We start from the raw sequence: 18969 nt of genomic DNA, 5'->3' as shown, positions 1-18969 counted from the left end.
ATTATTCCATGCCAGAACTGTACCCATTGCATTACATGGTAAAGGTGGTTCACAGGGTGGGATTTCGTTACGGCCTGGGCTCTAGATAATAAGACAGGGATTTTCTTGAGTTATAGTTAGTGAGTTATAGGGTGGGTAGGTGAAAAATTATCAACCATGACACGTGATGTTTGGATTAATATCATTGCGTAATACACTATTTTATGGCCGAGGCCTTAATATTATTCTTAAGCAGGGAACTATCGTTACTATTGTTTTATTATTATTTGTTTTAGGTGGTGGACGTTTTAGGTGGTGGACGTTGATATTCTTTCAAAGAAGATATCTACAGAAGAGGGATATAAGAAGGCATTTGAGCGAATGAACACGTGTGATGTGCAGCTTCATAGTGATCAGTGCTGTAGTAGCAAGAAATTTGTAGATGGAAGTAGGGACGAGTTGTAACAACTTGGGCATAACTGATATTCAAATCTGACATCTCAATATGATTGCTCAATACTGATTCCGTGTCTGAACTTTCAGGTGATTTTATGCAATTACCCCCTGTAAAGAACGCGCGTTACATGGATGACGGTGAAATGGCATTCACTTCACCAATATGGAAGGCAGCGATCCCTCATTCTGTTGTGTTATCGCACATTAAAAGGCAGGATGAAATGGATTTGTTTGAGGTGATTTCAATGGGAATGTTTTGTCTTCTAAAATAAGATCCATTGAAAGGTCTTTTATTTTTAGGTCTAATATTATTAAACCTTTGTCACTTTTCCGCGAGTCGATCAATCGCGAAACTTAACTCAAGTGTTTCCGTTAATTGTTCATCTTTCAGGCAATAAACAGCTGTAGTAAAGGGATATGTTCTGTTGAAATAATGAATGGACTTTCTGGTTGGCCTCCAGAGGCCACTTCCACATTTGCAGAGTTGCTTGAAGTTATATGCAACAAACCTTGAAGTGCAAGTGGAGAATTCAGAGAGTATTCATGAGGTATGTATGCAAAGTTTTATCTAATACGATGTTGAATGTGAAGACACAGTGGCCTATGTTACATAGCTATCAGGGCCATGTGGTTTAGAGGGAGCAGTCCACCTATGAGAAAATTGCTCTTCATGCAAGTATTATTGTTTTCTCCTCCTAATTCAAACGCTAGGTATTGCCCTATCTCTGCATAGTTTGTTTATCATATGACAAGCACAAGTCTTCATGTGCTATCGATGATTGCAGTATTTGCAAAGATTGGACAGTTCATGAGCAAAATGTAAAAATAGCCAGAGAAATGTACAAAGCTGACGCTTCTAAACCCTTTGATGGGGTCACGTTGATTAGCTCAGTTGACCTACGAAAGGTAATAATGATGCCCAGGCTACCGGGGGTGAAAGCAGCTATATTCACGCGTCGACTTGTAGTGATCAATGAAACATTTGCCCCCCTCGGAATGAATTATTCAAAGATAAAACCAACAGGTATCTAATGGCATGAAGCCTTAAGTGGCCGAAATGATGAAGATCTGGCCAGTTCCTTCATAAAGTACATGCGGTCAAGACATAATAGGGATATAAATAACTTTATATTCTACTGTGATACCTGTGGGCCCAAAACAAAAATTGGACATTCTACACTGTATTATGTGCTGAGGTCAATAGAAATCAGGGCGTCTAATCAGTTAAAATAATATACCTGGAAAAAGGTCACACGTTTATGAGCGCTGATAACTTTCACTCAAAAATTGAAAAAGGAATGAAGGCTCCAAAGAATGTGTATAATTTCCCAGATTTCATACAGATCGTTGACAAGTTTGGTAAAGCCGAGTGTATGAGCCCAAATGATTTCATTCTTTTTCAAAATGAATCATCTTCAGCTAAGTTTACTTCAAAGCCCATGTTAGCATATGTTAAAATTGTCAAGTTTGAAAATGGTAGTGCAGGCATGTCATGGAAAAAAAATTACGACGCTGATCAATTCAAATTCGGGCTCTTTCTTAAGAAGAAAATTGCAACAATGATACTTGAACAACGCTATCTCGAATCAATTGATGTTCGGTCGCAGCCTAGGGGGGTCACCACAGAAAAGAAAAATGACATCTGCACCAGGTTATTGATGTTAATGCCCCAAAATCGAACAGCGTTTTGGGAAACCCTCCCTGTAAACGAAATATTGACTGATCTCATCGATAATAATGACTCTTGAAGTTGTTGAATGATGTCTCTCTAAATACCGTTCTGCTTTATAAGTTACACGAATTATGAGATCTACACTGAATATTACACTCAACTAATAATTTTATATAATGTGAATCTGATTTGATTCCTAATATGAGTTTATGATGGGCAAGTTAATATGCGTAATGTTATTAATGGATATCGGTAAAATGAATTCATTTCTATAATTTGTAAAAATTCAATTTTAAATTTTTATCTCATAAAAAGATCTGATTTAAAGTTGAAATGATGTTTTCAAATTCTGATGTTTAGCCAAACTTTTGTTATGATTCCATGTTGAATAAATCTAACTTTGAAATAAGATAAGATTTTGTGTTGTTTCCAGTTAATTAGATTTCGCTACTCTGACAAAAGGCAGTAAGTCATCATATTTGCCGACAAAAAGCAGTATGTCTTATTTACTGCTAAAAATCAGTTAGAACCGAAGGACTATTTGCCTAACAAATAAATATACTACAATAAATATTTTACAATAAAATATTCGATGGTAATTTAGTATAATACTAAGAGTAATAGCTGCGATAAACAATGTTGCAATGTTTTTGTGTCCACGAAGTCAAAAAGTGCAGAAGGCCATTAAAAAGTAGGAAATCAAGGAATTCTTATAATGTTCTACACCGAACTTACACCATTTTTTCAGCCGAGGGCAGAAGTGAGAAAGGCTACTTTAATGAGCCCAGTAGAGTATTGTTGTTTTAACCCAGGGAGTGGTATTTTTTGCAACCAGCATTAGCTGGGAGGCCCAGATATAAGTTTGCATTTACACCATGGTAATGAATATCATTGATGACACTATGAGTGACACAGAGTTGATGAGATTGGTTGAGGAGTAAATAGCTAGTCGGAGGCCTGATAAGGACCCGAAGTTATCGGGCCGGGAAATACTGGCTGATCAGAAGCCAGACGCGCAGAGCTCTGGCGACGAAGAAGATATGTCACGAGAATTCAGACACTTTATTAAGAGGTTAGGGAGATCAACTAATCGAGTCAAACGTGACACACACAATATCCCTGCCCCAAAGTCATATACAAAAGGGCTTAATTTTCGTGTGTGGCTCAAGTGATTCGACACGAATGCTGATCTGGCCAACATGAGCTGTCGAAAAAACTTCTGGGAGGAGAGGAAGTTGCATCTTCTGATGCGACTAGATCATGAGGCCTACCAGGCCATTTCCAACATGTGACTGCCGAGAGAACTTAAAGGCCCACTGGCAGTATAAAAGCCCAATCAATGTCAGACATGGCAGTATCTTTGAACCTGTGGAGCAGTGAGGAGCTCCAACGGTTGAAACTGGAATTCTCCTATTTTCTCTGTCAGTTATCCGATTTGGATCCTCCTTTTTGTCAGACGTATGTATTAATGTATAATATATTCATTTCTGCAGTCGAAATTATGTTTTAGGCCCTCCTCTTTGAGTAATTAAGCAATTTCGTTGGTATTTTCTTCACAATTTGAATCTTTGAATGACGTAAAGGGAGGAGTTATCCAGTGAATCAGCACAGCTTGCATGGCACAGTAACCGTAACATGATACCCTAGATCATCACTACACATAAACAAAAATATAGGCTACTTCATAGTACCAAAATCTCACTATAAAAAACTTTTTCCCGATCAAGGAATCAGTCTGAAATTTCATACACTTGTTAAGCTATCTACCTTCAGTGTTATGCCAAAATTTCATCAAAATCGGATAAAAATTGATAATTTTTAAAAATCTCAAAATTTTGCCAAATTCTTTAATCTTGGTCCTTTTCTAACAGAAAATGATCACAAGCTTCAGATTTTCATCCCCAATGAGACTGCACCATTTAAAATTACCTCAGAACTTTATATGAAAATTTATGAATTTGTCAGATATTACAGTGTGTGACCTCTACAGTTACAGTTGTGAGCCACCCTTACTCACTGTAAACATCATCAACATGTAAGTGTAGCTAGTGGGACGGCCCATCTCAAGTGCTTACTACCCGGTTAACTACTGCTCATACCAATGGGCCTTTAAATACGACGAATTTTGTACTTTGCTGATGGGGCATTTTCATCACACTTAAACTTGCGACGATTACAAGATGCAGCTCAAGAGACACGACCAGAACCAGGTGGAGAGCTTCGAAGGCTTCGCTGACCAGCTGGCTGAACTGTCCAAAAATGCATACACGAATGTGCATTATCAGATGCAGGAGGAAATGGGGAAGAACCAGTTCCTCAAGGGGTTAAACTTAGCCCCATCTGCAAAACAGCAGATTTATGCCGCAACCCTGTCATATGCTATAAATGGGGCTAGGACGCTGGAGACAGCGAGAAAGCTGACACAGGGGTCAACCAAGTCTAGAGCCCAGGTGCACCAAGTTCAACAAAAAGATGACGCCATCTCCCAAATCGCATCGCAAATGAAAGAAAGGATGAAGATGATGATGAATCTGTCCACACGGGTTGAGAGATGCAAATCCATTTCACGTAACTCACATAACCCGGCACCAGTCATCTGTTACCGGCGTAATTCACCAGGTCATATGGCAAACCAATGCCCTCAGACAAAGTGCCGCATGTGTGGTGATGTAGGCCACTATGCAAAGAATTGCCCCTAAGGTCAGCGGGGAAATGGACCAATGGGATTTCCGAGGGTGGTAGGCCCAGCTGACATACTAAAGTATATTCCTCCAGCAAAAAGAATGTCACCGGATACGGATGGTGATTGGCGCCAAAGACCAGACAGCAAGGCTAGAAATGTTTCCACCACTGTACCAACGTCACCTCAAAAAGGTTCAAACTCACGTAGTGCGTCAACCAACCCTAGCAAAGTAGACATGAATAAAGTGATGCCTAGTTTAAGACCCGACGCTCCCGAATTTTCTCCATTGCCTACTACGGTGGGTAAAACGCTGAGGTTTGTGTAGCCCCCAGATACGGTGAGGCCACCTACGGTAAATATTTGACATGTTAAGCTTCATGACACGGGGCTCTATTGCCATGCCATTGTAAAAAACAAAACAGAAACATCAGTCCTCCTGGACGTCGTCCGAGAGGACAACACACTGAGTTGAAACCTGTCCATGGGGCACTTACTATAGCAAATGGACAAGACGTCAATTAGGGGGGCAGCATATGTCACTGTTAAGATCGGTCACCTTCACCACATCAATGGTAATTACTGATGACTTGACACAAAAGTGCCTTCTGGGGAACGACTTCTTGACCAAATTTGGCGGCAACATTTACTGTGGTAAGGGAACTTTGTCTTTCTGTCAGCCGACGGAGATATTCCTTATGCCATAGGCCAAGAAAGCGAGTGCATTCAGAGTATTTCTGAAGAAAACCCAAAACTTCCCGGTTGGTTCTGGGATAGTTGTTGAGGGTTACTTTAGAAGTAGTTACTCCCACAACAACGTTTTCTCATTAAATTTTCCCCATTTGCAGACTTACCCATCAAATACTCTAGGGCCAGGGATAATGTCACAAAATATCGCGCGCCAGCATGGTCAGCAGCAGCTAACGGGAAATTATGTTTTACAAGAAACATGGTAAATAAAACATGGATGAAAAATGTCGAAATCCGTTTATTCTCACTTATCTCTATATGTTTGTAGAAGAACAGTGTTTCTTCACATCGCATATTCCGTCGTGACATGTCTGACACTTAAAACTCACAGCAGCCAACAGTGCACAAAGCGAAGTGTATTCTTTTTTGCTGCTAGTGACGCAAGGCAAGGCTGACGAATATGATAGTTTAAACTGGTTCTCCCTCTCCCCGAGTCTCTCTCAGAGGCAAGTCACTTACAACTGAACTGTCGTGACTGCCATTTTGTAACGTTCTCATTCACTCACTTGCCATAGTCAAAGGAGCATATCAAGCCAGCTGGTGGCGCCACCTTGCAAAGTCACTTGACACTTTTGAGAATTTGAAACTCATTTATCGAAATCATAAAAATTACAAGTATAATCGTAAAATCGGGATATTTCCATTCTAAAATCCTGTTTGTCAAGCACAAGTCGGAACGATGTATTTTTATATAACAAAGCGTAATGATTCCGCCTAAATCGGGACACTTGGCAGCACTGAGCATCATTTTGAAAGTTAACAAAAAGATGAAAAGATAGTGAAAAGATGACCAAAAGACTAAAGATACACGGTCATAACAAGACGAAACGATGGTATGGTGGAAACAATGAAAAGGTAAAAAGATGAAAAAGTGAGAGGACCCCAAGTGAAACAATGCAATGAAATAGAACTGTTGATCACGCGCTGTAACTTTTTTATATTTGTTGTAATGAATCAATTTTTGAATTGATTTGGTGCAGTGTCACTTCTCAAGGTCGTTGCACTAACACGAATTACAACGCTTTATTACAACAGAATTACAGTTATCAACATCGTTATATCTAATCGTAACCATTATATTTAATACTACAAATGGCAAATTTCAATATTAACCATATGTCGCCGGAGTGCGAACCGATGTAAATTCACATGATTGCCGGGGTGCGCATTTAAGCGCCCGCAATTTGTCCTCCTGGTAGTGACTAGATGGTGCTGCCATCTGACATCGCAAATCGAAACTAACCCGGAAATAACTTCGTAAAAGACGCAGAAATCATGGCTACGGCCCGAAAAATATTTTTGCAAGGATTTTAGAGCCCGAGAGTGAGAGTAGTTCATCCGAGGAATCGGCAGGTGATGAAAGTGATTTTGAAGGTGGAAGTGACGACGTTTCTGATTCTGAAAGTACTAGTAGTAGCGAGAATGGGTCTGATATTGACTTAGAACATGATCAAGCTGTTGTTAATGATAACACTGACCCTGCCAGTGATAACCAAGCGCCCCCTGGCGGTGATGATGGTGAACCAGACCCAGCCCTGGACCCTGCCCCAGATGATGAAGATGTTACATTAGGTGAAAGGATTCAAATTGAGGATGATTTATGTGATCTTGGTTGGACAAATAACATTACTGTCCCTCCAGAAATGAGGTTTAGGGTTCCAAATACGGGACCTTAAATTGATCTGGCTGTACATGAAACTGTGGTCGAACTTTTTTAACTTTTTTTCACTGACGAAGTTTATGCGCATATCGTAAGAGAGACAAACCGGAACTATACTGCAAAGTTTGCTGACGATCCAGAGAAACACAAAATGGCATGGAAACCCCTCCCTGTAAATGAACTAAGAAGTTTCCTTGGTTGTATTGTGACCATGGGGCTAATGCAAATAAGGGGTGACTTAAGTAAAATGTGGAGTAAGCGGCATCTTCTCACCTGGTGTCCGGGAATCGCAGATGTATTTCCACGTGATCGCTTCTGCCAGATATTGAGATATCTCCATTTTATGGATGAGAACAATGCCCCTGACAGGAATGGTCCAAATTATGACATCTATTACTAAGTTAGAAACTTTTTTGACAAAATGGTGCCATCATTCAGGGATGTATATCAAGTCGAGCGCGAATTATCTATCGCCGAGTCTATGATCAAATCAAAAGGGTGGACGCCTGGCGTCATTACATCAAAAACAAACCAATCCGGTTTGGACTAAAAGTTTACATGCTAGCTGAAGCAGACTCTGGGTATATTGCTAACATGGATCTTGCTCAATCTGACAAGACGGTTGAAGCAGGGAAAAAAATTAGGACTACTGTTATGAAAACATTGGAACCCTACCATGACCTTGGCTATCAAATATATACGGATAATTAGTACACAAGTTATGAGCTAGCTATTATGCTCTATAACCGTAAATGGCAGATGTGTGGAACCCTGCGCGCTAAACGTGGTGGACCGAATGTTATTGTTGGAAAAAAAAGTGCCATTGTAAAAGGACGTGGCGACCATGCCTTTCTGAAAAGTGAGACATGTGAGGTCGTGTGTGTGACCTAGCAGGACAACAAAAAAGTCTCCCTTCTGTCATCATTACCAATAGGTGATGATGTGCTCACTACAGAAAGAAATGCAAAAGTAGCAAATGTATGGGCAAAGGTCAACGTACATTACCCCCTTATCATCAAGTGGTACAATCAGTTCATGGGCGGGTTAGACCTGGCTGATAGGAAGATTCTAACTTACAAGAGGCACATGAAGGGTCTGAAATGGCCCTTGAAAGTATTCTTGTATGTTATAGATGTGTGCATCACTAATGCCTACATCTTGTACCAGAAGAAAACACCACCGGCTGACACAAAATCTCTTCGTGTGTTCCGTGAAATCTTGTCAACCGAGCTCGTCGGCGAATGGAATTACCGCCGCACTGGATCATTCAGCATCCCAGTGAAACTGATGGATGGACATATTCGCTTCAACTGGCAACTGGACTATGCTCCACAGCCAAGACCATGCCACTCGATCTAGATGCCAAGTACATCAACAAAGGTGTGATACAAAGTAAGGTCTATCCCAGTGGTTATGATCGCGGCATTTCCACTCTCAAAGAGCCAGTATCAACAACAATTTAATTGATACTGACAGCTGTAAGTGGTCAAACTCACCATGAGCATCGCTGACTCGCTGCACCCCAGCTGCTTGTTACTATAGTTACAGGCAAGAGTGAATAAAGAGCAAAACTTTTCGAAGCTTACACTAAGAAAATGAAGAAATTAGCAAGGAAAATTAGTTTGAAGTCTTGTTGCATTCAAGAGTGAATATTTTCCGAGGATACCAAAGTCAATGTTTACATTAGAAAGTATCAGAACTAATTTTCAAGTTGAAACATTATATTTGGACGGTGTGTAAGCAAAATAGCAACACAGTACGTACGACTCATGAGATGATAATCAAATCCACAAATAGTCATTTGTTAACATATTTGCGCATGTCTAGCTTTGTTAAGTGCACAAAATAAGAAATTAATCCTCGAAATTCCATGCTTAAAAATATTTTCAGAGTATGTAAATTTTTTCATGGGAATTCCAGATTTTAGGTAAGCCCCTGTATCCCTAATCATGAACATTAATAGCTTAAATGATTGGCAATGAAATAACCATTCATTTGGTACCTCATTCATCCAGATTGAGCCACTGGTTACCGAATTATGAGCATTTTACTATTGGTAGTTTCCGCAATTAAGTAAAACAAAAGAACTACTCAGGCAGTCAACGTGTTTTAGCGGCCGCACCCCCCAGGCGACAAAGAGTTAATAATGCCATTGAGGCAATCAGTACCATTCATGGATCGTTAGATTCACTTAGCGAAGCGATACTAAGAAATAATCTAACTGGCACTACTAGTATTACCAGTATTCATTAGATCTACCGTTGACGTTGTAGGCCTAACCGGTACTACTACTGCTAGTACTAGGCCTGTTGCAACTTCGAGAGCTGTGGCAAGAAATGTTGGGTCTACTTCGGCAACTGCTGACATGATTCCTGACGCTGATACATTACCCAAAATTAGTTTTTCTGTTAGGCCAACGTCCAATCCGGCACAAATTTGCTTGGACCAGTGCCAGCTACTGTTCCAGTAGCATCCACAAGCCGGGAAGTTTTTATAAAGTATTTCTTAATTCTAAGATTGGCCCATTTACAAGGCGGCCTATCTATCATATAGATATATATATATATATATATATATATATATATCATGTGAAAATAATGAAAATACTTGAGGTTAGTTCTAACAAGCAGTAAAATAGCCCAATAACCCAATATCAATGTATTCATCATCTTCTATTTACAGAAATACTCAACAATACTCAAATCCCCAAGTAAGGATTAATGGCACTTACTTGTTTTGACTCAATTGGTTAGTCAAGCTATTGTTTATCAAAATTGGCTGAAGTAATTAAGAATATGTAAACATAAATCTATCTTGCCCTTACAGGTTAGGCTTCCACCTAGGCAAGGGCGAAACCGTTATCACCCGTACTGCCTCAACTCACGGAAGTTAAAATTGGTAAGATTGAAGCCAGTTCTTGCCCAGCCACGAATGCACTGAGAGTACGAATAACCACAGAACTTGCAAACTTGAAACCTGGTACCTCAAGCAGTACATCCCAAGTCTAGACAGTGTCCCCATCATTATGAAGTCGCCCTAGATGCATGCCTAATTGGAAGCTACTCGTTAGTATGGCTGCAGTTACAGTTTTGAATCGTAATGTAAAATCGTTGTATCCCGCAGTAAATGGAAAAGAAGTTTTCCTGATAGCAAAACTTCACCAAACTTTTCTAGCAAGATTATCAAAAAAGCAGCTGCACCAATCCCTACCATATGGTCAAATGCAAATATAAAGACAAGTATAGAAAGCAAGTTATGGACATTGAACCACTTTGTCCCTGTTCTCGAACCACCTCCAAGAAAACATAACCAAGCTGGAAGCCAATCAGAACTCGCTCTAGAAGGAAAGAAACAGCAAGAAACTGAGAATAAAACTTATGAAACCACAACCAATAATCTTATTGTGTCTACATCATCATTCGAGATACCTGACAAAACTGCAGAACACTAGATTAAAGATTCAAGTCCAAATGATGAGTCACTGTAAATGACTGGGCTGCGATTTGAAATTGAGGAAGGTTCTACCCTGAGAGGAAAGGCAAAGCTACCAGACAACAATGGCTACGGGTTCACCATCAAAGAGACAAACCTGAAAACATACTGTTGGTGGTCGGTTAAAAACAAGATGCAGCAATACTCAGCAACGGTGTCGGAAATGAATGGAGAATTCACAGAAAGCAGTGTTAACAGTTTATTCAAAAGTGCTGCCAAAATCGAACAAGAAGCCATAGTTACTTGTGTTGATGTCGATGTTCCCTGTGCTACACTATCTCACCCAATGCAGCAAGTGAAAGAGCAACCGACAGAGTAAATGTCCACTAGAACTGTCTACCAGTGATTTTCCAATTGACAAAAATTTCATTGGCAGCAGCTTTTGCTGTGATGACATTAAAGTCAATTGGAATGTGCCACGTTATATTTGCAAATGATTTGCAGATATGTTTTCTATACAAAGCAGAAACATGGTACACAGTTATTTTCAATTCATGCCTTTCTAAAAAAACAGTGAGGGAGAAAACAAGCAAGTACCATCAGCCTTCATTTTGATGTCAAGAAGAACCAAGAGGGACTACAAGAAAATTTTCAAATCTGTCAAACCTGTGCTTCCAGAACTATCGGTGAAGACAATTATTACAAATTACTACATTGCTATTCAGTTTAAAGCAAACTGACCACTAAAAAAGTGCTGCCATTTGCCAGGCATATTCACAACTGGACTTTTCATCAATCAGGATTACTAAATATGCAAACAAACCTAAATCTTGCAAGGAAACCCACAACAAATAGCTGTAAAATAAACGTTATGGCCTGGCAAAAATATGACAGATCTCACTCTCTGAAAAGTACCAATCAATAACTAAATCGTTAAAGGAAGACACTGAGGTTATATCAAACAATAATTGAACTTAAATATTGTCATGGATATGGATCAATATATGCGATACTTCAGTGATTGCAATAAGTTATAACAAGAAATACTGTCATAGAGGTCACAAGTAAGCCAAACTTAAACTCAAATTCGTTAACATTTAGTGTAATGCACAATTCAACATTAATGTACAATTTTTCATAGACATATCCCTGCCATTTGTGTGACCCTTGTTACAATATGTATATCTAATTGTATTTTGTACCGCCAGATGGCGCTTGAGAATTACTTTATAAAATGGTGGTTGCACCAGATGAATTAATCTCTCTCGTTTTGACTGATTTAATTGATATAGAGGACGACACGAAACATGGTGGCAGCGGTGGCCCACAATTAAGTGATCTAACGAGGGCACAGTGAATGTTTTGAGGACGTTTGATCCGAGTTTTGTTGCTTTACTGAGGATTATCAGAGAACAGACAGCATGTCTAACGAAAACGTGTTGCCGCCCGCACCGAGACCCGTTGCCGGGATGAATCCACCAAAACCGCTTGAAATGGGAGATAATGTGGCGGAAAATTGGAAGCTATGGAAACAGCAATGGGACATTTACAACATCGTAAGCAATTTACGCGCGCAAAGTGGTGAGTACCGTACCGCTTTATTTCTGCATTCGGTCGGGACGGAGGCTCTCAAGATTTATAACGGAATGAATTTCGAAAATGCAGGTGACGAGAATGATGTGGATAAGATAATTCAAAAGTTTGATGACTTTACGGTCGGCGAGATAAACGTTACGTACGAACGCTACATATTTAATTCGAGGAATAAAAAGGCGGATGAGTCAGTGGATAAGTACGTCTCAGATTTGAGGACGCTGGCCCGAACGTGCGATTTTAGTGATTTAGCTGATTCGTTGATAAAAGATAGAATTGTTCTTGGTATAGATGATAGTGACGTGCGGAAGAAGTTGCTCGAAACGAAAGAGTTAAACTTGTCTACGTGTATCAATATTTGCCGAGCTGCAGAATCATCCAGCAGACAATTGAAATCTATGTCAGCAGACGCTAGTTGTACTGTTAACAAGGTCAATGGGAGCGACCAGACGAAGAAGAATTTTAGTGGCGCCAAAACAACCGCTTCTAGGAATTATCGGTCTCGTAATTCCGGCGGGAGAGGAGAACCAATGAACTGTCGTTATTGTGGCGCTCAACACCCACGTGATCGCGCATTTTGCTCAGCGTGGGGAAAGACCTGCAACAACTGCGGATTGAGCAATCATTTCGCGTCTGTGTGTAAACAACCTAAGGGGCGAAAGGTCAACAGAATCGAGCAATCAGACGACGACTCGGAGTACGAATCGATACAAAACGTATATTCCGATAAGAACTGTGTAAAAAATGACATTTATGCTGAAATGTCAATCGGAGGGCGATCGATCCGTTTTCAAATTGACTCGGGGGCTTCGGCAAATTTGATTCCGATTAAGTACGTAAAGAACATCAAGGAAATTCGGCCTACAACGAAGAAGCTCAAGATGTGGAACAATAGTGTTCTGAACCCCGTTGGTAAAATTAGACTAGCTGTGGTCAACATGCATAACAAGAGACGATATTCATTAGAATTTATTGTAGTCAATGAACGATTAACACCCATAATCGGGTCTCAATCTGCACAGTTGATGCAGTTGATAACGGTTAATAATAATAATTTTTTGAGAGTTAATCAAATCGAAGGTCAGTCCCCTGAGGTAAATTCTATTTTATCAGAGTATGAAGATGTTTTTCGGAAAGAAGTGGGTACACTTCCAGGGGTTGTTCATTTGAACGTAGATCGAAATGCAGTTCCGGCAGTTATGCCTATTAGACGTATACCTCATGCCCTGAAGAATAGGGTAAAATTGAAGATTGACAGTTTAGTAAACAATGGTGTATTAGCCAGTGTAGACGAACCTACACCGTGGGTAAATTGCCCTGTTATTGCCGAGAAGAAGTCGGGAGATGTAAGACTGTGTCTAGACCCACAGCAATTAAATAAATATTTAATGAGAGAAAGATACCCCATACCTGTACTGGAAGATATTTTACCTGACATGAAAGATGCGAAAGTTTTCAGTAAATTTGATCTTAAGTCGGGGTATTGGCATCTGCGCCTCGACGAAGAATCGAGCTTACTTACTACTTTCAACACTCCATATGGGAGGTATAGATGGTGCAGGTTGCCATTTGGGCTCAGTGTATCTGGTGAAATATTTCAGAAACATTTAAACCAAGCACTCGAAGGCTTGGAGGGCACCTACTGTATCCATGACGATATTATGCTTGTAGGAGTAGGGACAACTATTGAACAAGCCATAGCTGATCATAACAAAAAATTAAGGGCTCTTTTGCAAAGATGTAGAGAAAAACAAATTGCTTTGAACTTGGAAAAATTAGAATTGTTTAAGAAAGGAGTGCCATTTATTGGTCATAAACTAACAGATAACGGCCTAGAGGCGGACCAAAGTAAGATTGAAGCTATTTTGAAAATGCCGGCACCCACTGACGTGGCGGGCATACAGCGTATCAACGGCATGGTAAATTATCTCGCGAAGTTTCTACCTAATTTATCAGATGCTTTAGGTCCGCTTAGGAAGTTAACGCGTAAAGATACTGAGTGGTCTTGGGGTCCCGATCAAGAGTCGGCCTTTGCCAAGGTCAAAGAATTGGTTACGAAAACTCCGGTTTTGGCGTATTATGATCCCAATAAAGAGCTAACATTGCAGTGTGACAGCAGTCAATCTGGTCTGGGCGCATCCCTGATGCAGGAAGGACGTCCAATCGCCTATAGTAGCAGAGCATTAACTGACGCTGAAACGCGTTACGCGCAGATCGAAAAAGAAACTCTTGCTATTGTTTACGGCTTAGAAAAATTTAATACGTACACATATGGCCGCAAGGTTACAGTTGAAAGTGACCATAAACCTATCGAGGCTATAGTTAAAAAACCTTTGTCGCGCGCGCCTAAACGTTTGCAGGCTATGTTACTTCGTGTCTATAAATATGATGTCGAGATAAAGTTCACTCCGGGGTCGAAGATGTTCATCGCGGACACCTTGTCTCGCGCATACCTAGATTCTGGATCAGAGACAGCGGAGTTTGACAGTATCAATATGGTTCGGTATTTGCCAATTAGCGCTGCGCGTTTATCGGAGATTAGAGATGAAACCGATAAAGATGATACCATGCAGATATTGAAAGGAATTATTTTGAGAGGGTGGCCAGATGAGAGAAGTTCAGTGCCTACTGAAGTTACTCCATATTTCTCATTTAGAGATGAGTTGTCAATTCAGAACGGTATAATTTTTCGCGGGGAACGCGCTGTGATTCCCAAGTCGATGTATAACATTATAAAAGACAAAATTCACAGTTCACATCTTGGCATCGAATCCTGTTTATGTCGTGCCAGAGAATCGGTCTACTGGCCAGGTATGAACGGCCAGATGCGCGAATATATGTTGTCGTGTAGTTTATGTCGTGAGCATGACCAGGCCCAGTCCAAAGAGCCTATGCTGATCGAGACTCCCCCAGCTAATCGACCGTGGGAGAAGATCGGTGTCGACTTATTAAATTTGAAAGGGGAAGATTATCTAATAACAGTAGATTATTTCAGCAATTTTTGGGAGGTAGATCGGTTGGTCAAGTCCACTAAATCGACTCCTGTCATAGCAAAACTTAAAGCTCATTTCGCGCGATATGGCATTCCGGACATTATCATTTCCGATAATGGACCTCAATTTGCCTCGAAAGAATTCCGTAAGTTTATGATTGATTGGGACATTCGGCATCGTCCTATAAACCCGTATGACAGTAAGTCTAATGGACAGGCTGAGTCGGCGGTCAAGACCGCGAAAAGACTTCTTAAAAAAGCATATGAGGCGAAACGAGACCCCTATCTTGCGATACTCGATTTAAGAAACACGCCCACTCAGGGCTTAAATGTCAGTCCGGTCCAAAGGTTTATGAACAGAAGAACCAAGACTATGATGCCAATGACGGCTAATCTATTACCGCCGAAAATTAGTTTATCAGACGGGTCCGAGAAAAAACGTAAGCAGGCCGAATATTTCAACCAATCGGCCAAGAACCTTAAACCGTTAGACGAAGGTGATATTGTTCGCATGAAACCATTTCCGGGGCATGGAACAAACTTAAAGGCGACGGTCACCGAACGCGTCGGAAATCGCTCTTATCTTGTCGAAACTGGCGACAATAAAACGTACAGGCGCGCAAGACACCATCTCAGAAAGACCAACGAAACGACCGTTGAACCGGCTGTAGATTCTGATAATACAGTTGAAAACCGGCCTATATCGGAACCGGTAGCTAACGAGACATCCGTTTCAGATAGTCAAAATTTAAGTGGACCTGAAAGGCAACGTAGACCCCCTACCTATTTAACTGATTACGTGTGTAATTAACTCTGAAGAGAAACAGATACTAATCGCAATCTTGTAATGTTGTACTGAATCACATATAATATTATGTATCATTTTAATTAGTTTTAGTAATTAGTTAGCTATATACATGTATGCATCTTTTGAAAGTAGTTTTAGGAAAACAAGTTTTTTTTTCTTTTTATAGGAAAAGGGATGTTACAATATGTATATCTAATTGTATTTTGTACCGCCAGATGGCGCTTGAGAATTACTTTATAAAATGGTGGTTGCTTAGAATAAACGTGTTCGAATTAATCTCTCTCGTTTTGACTGATTTAATTGATATAGAGGACGACACGAAACAACCCTGAGTAGAAATTTCAATTATTAAACATAGGTGTATATATTTAATTCGGTAGTTTAGGGTAGTTTAAAGTGATAGGATGTTACAAATTGTAAAAGATTGTGTTTTCATTCTGGAAATTTCAATTACGTTAACACTTTTAGTTAAGTCTTAACTTGAGATATATACCTTGAGATGGCTAAAATTTGTGTCAATGACAATGTGGGTACTTTTATAGGGTAATCAGAGTATAATTCGACTTTTCTTTTAACAATGTTTCTGGACCTATTTCGTGACCTAGAACTATTTCTACTGAAGGATCTTGGGAAACAAATTACCAGGGCAGAGTTTTTGGAGTGTTGACCGAGCTGGTTAGTCGTAGCACAGGAAAAGTCTGCACGACTTTCGTTCACTTTTCGGTTTTACCAACACGGTAAACTATCTATTTATACTAAATTTCAAGGCCGTATCGACTAGCTGTTATCTTCTTTAACCAAGGGTAAATGGATTTTTATGAGGGTCAAGTCACGTTAGGCCACGAGAATGAAAGTATTAGATTTGCGTCCACCGCCCGCATATAGAAAGAAGACCCGCTAAAAAATTTCATTATCTGTCGAAATTTTCATTATTCATAGCAATAAAATATGTTTCGCGATTTTTATGTGTCAGGCTTCTGATTTCATGATATATAGTGTTTTTATCGCTAACGAGTACACGGTACTAATCGTTGGTTGTGTCGTGAGCTGCTATTGGCTAGATATTGTTTCACAACAACCAATCACGGTGCAGATCTCAAAACCGGAAATAGGTCGACGATCTATCATTTTTTGAAATAAGGTAAGATTTTCCTCTTATATTGACATTAAAAAAATGAAAAGTTGATATAAAGCTTGGCAATCACAAATGAAATACTATTTTCTTGCTTAGTAGATGTTTTTAAAACATGAATGGTTAGTGCATATATGTTTTTTCGTACTGATTATAAATGTTATCAAGATTCGTCTGTATCTTCGCATTAACATACGACCTTGACCTTTCTCCATGCTCTAAGCAATTGTGTTCGAATCCCACATATCAGCCAATTTATTTTTCAGTGGATTTCTACTTTTCATAATACAATAATACTAATTGAGACTGAATTAGTACTAGAGACTGAACTAATACTAATTGACTGAATTTTCTTACAAAAATTCTAATTTTTTCTTTATTCAATTCAAATAATTAAACACCACACATAAATACATTTGTTTTTGATTACTTTTTTTTTCATGCTAAAAAACATTTTAAAGTAACTATGCACTTGGCTCTGAATTTTTTTTTTACAAACTGGTAACAGTTAAACAAGCTTATGACTTCTTTTCTTCTTTTCCCTGGAAAGAAGAAAATATCAATTATTATAGGCCCCTATAGATTTTCAAGAAAACAGATTTATAGATATTTTTCTAATGAATTTTCTTTCTTTGCCAGATTTTTTTGTTGCAAATCTGATGACCAAAACAGTGGCTGTTATGGCCATTGGCGATGATGGTAAAGTATTGGCTTCGTGGAAATTCTTTATAATTGAGGACCATGATTGCTATACCACTCTACAGTTATGGAATGAGTTTGCTGGCTTAGTAAACCTCCCCTGTCAATATAATATCACTGATGCCAAGGCGAGTTCCACCACGACGCATGACAATAGCATATCGGCAGACCCGGAGAGTGAAATAATTGATATTATAGAGACATTTGGAATGCGGTTTTTCACAATACCTGTTAAGCATCAAGTAGACTGTAATGCTTGCCAGCAACCTCCAGAGCCAACACAATTACCAAATGCATGTAACTTGCTTATGGCTTCTGCCAGAGAAGCTGTTGGCAAGGACTTGCCTCAAAAAGTATTGGATCCCAAAAGTGCGTACAAACGTTTTTCAAATGAAGTACTAACATATTTTGAGGGGAAATCATGCAGGTTTCCACCCAATAGCGGGCAAGCAGGCACTTCATTCGTCATAAAAATTTGTGATTTGCTATTTTACCTTGATGGTCAGTATGGAAAAATTGAATCGGTTTTGGCAATTTGAAACCAGGTGCCTGCAGTTTTCAGAAAACGATTTTCTGGTTTCAATTTACCTAAAAATCACAAGCACAGGAAAAGAAATCTCGATAATCTATCGGAGTCAAAACTAACTTCACTCACCCAACAGATTCGTGACACAATCGTAGGACAGCAGTTTCTAAATAGTATGCCATGGGCTAAAATAAAGTTAGAAGTAATCAGTTTAGTAGACGTAATTGAACAGTATTGTCTTCACTTAAACTAGGGGTCCAGGGGCACCATGCCCACTTGGGAAGTGGTTTCAAATGCTCAACAATCAAACAATTTCAATATTCAACGCCCTCAGGTGACCATATAAAAACCACCGATGACCTTGAAACTCAATACAATCATAAAACATGTTAGCAGCTACGATTTTGTAATTGATTGTGATAACAAACAATGCCTCGTTGACAATTTAATATGGAAATACTAAGTTATTCTACTATTCAACGCCCCCTGGTGACCATATTCAAAACCCAATAACCTTGTAACTCACCATATTCATAGAACATGTCATGAACTACAACTTTGCAATTGATGATGGTAACAAAATATGCCTA

At 39.5% G+C, this 18969-nt stretch overlaps 1 protein-coding gene across 4 annotated transcripts in view; it reads right to left on the bottom strand.

Annotated features, from left to right (window-relative positions):
- Positions 1-18969, bottom strand: part of LOC141910687 (multidrug resistance-associated protein 1-like) — a 134023-nt gene that overhangs the window by 14452 nt on the left and 100602 nt on the right. The window contains exons 20-21 of one of the 4 annotated variants that reach the window (XM_074801404.1): positions 18509-18564; positions 17561-17696 (exon numbers count right to left, since the gene is read on the bottom strand). The exons of 2 other annotated variants lie outside the window; for them this stretch is intronic. In XM_074801404.1, coding sequence (XP_074657505.1) covers positions 17663-17696; positions 18509-18564 — 90 coding nt within the window. In that variant the 3' untranslated portion in view covers positions 17561-17662. Of the gene's footprint in view, positions 1-17560; positions 17697-18508; positions 18565-18969 lie in introns of those variants that run through there. One more of the 4 variants, XR_012619914.1, reaches the window with a different exon arrangement.

The sequence above is a fragment of the Tubulanus polymorphus genome, chromosome 9, assembly GCF_964204645.1.
Source record: "Tubulanus polymorphus chromosome 9, tnTubPoly1.2, whole genome shotgun sequence".
In the NCBI taxonomy this organism is placed as follows: domain Eukaryota; kingdom Metazoa; phylum Nemertea; class Palaeonemertea; order Tubulaniformes; family Tubulanidae; genus Tubulanus; species Tubulanus polymorphus.
This window is presented reverse-complemented; position numbering and strand designations above follow the sequence as displayed.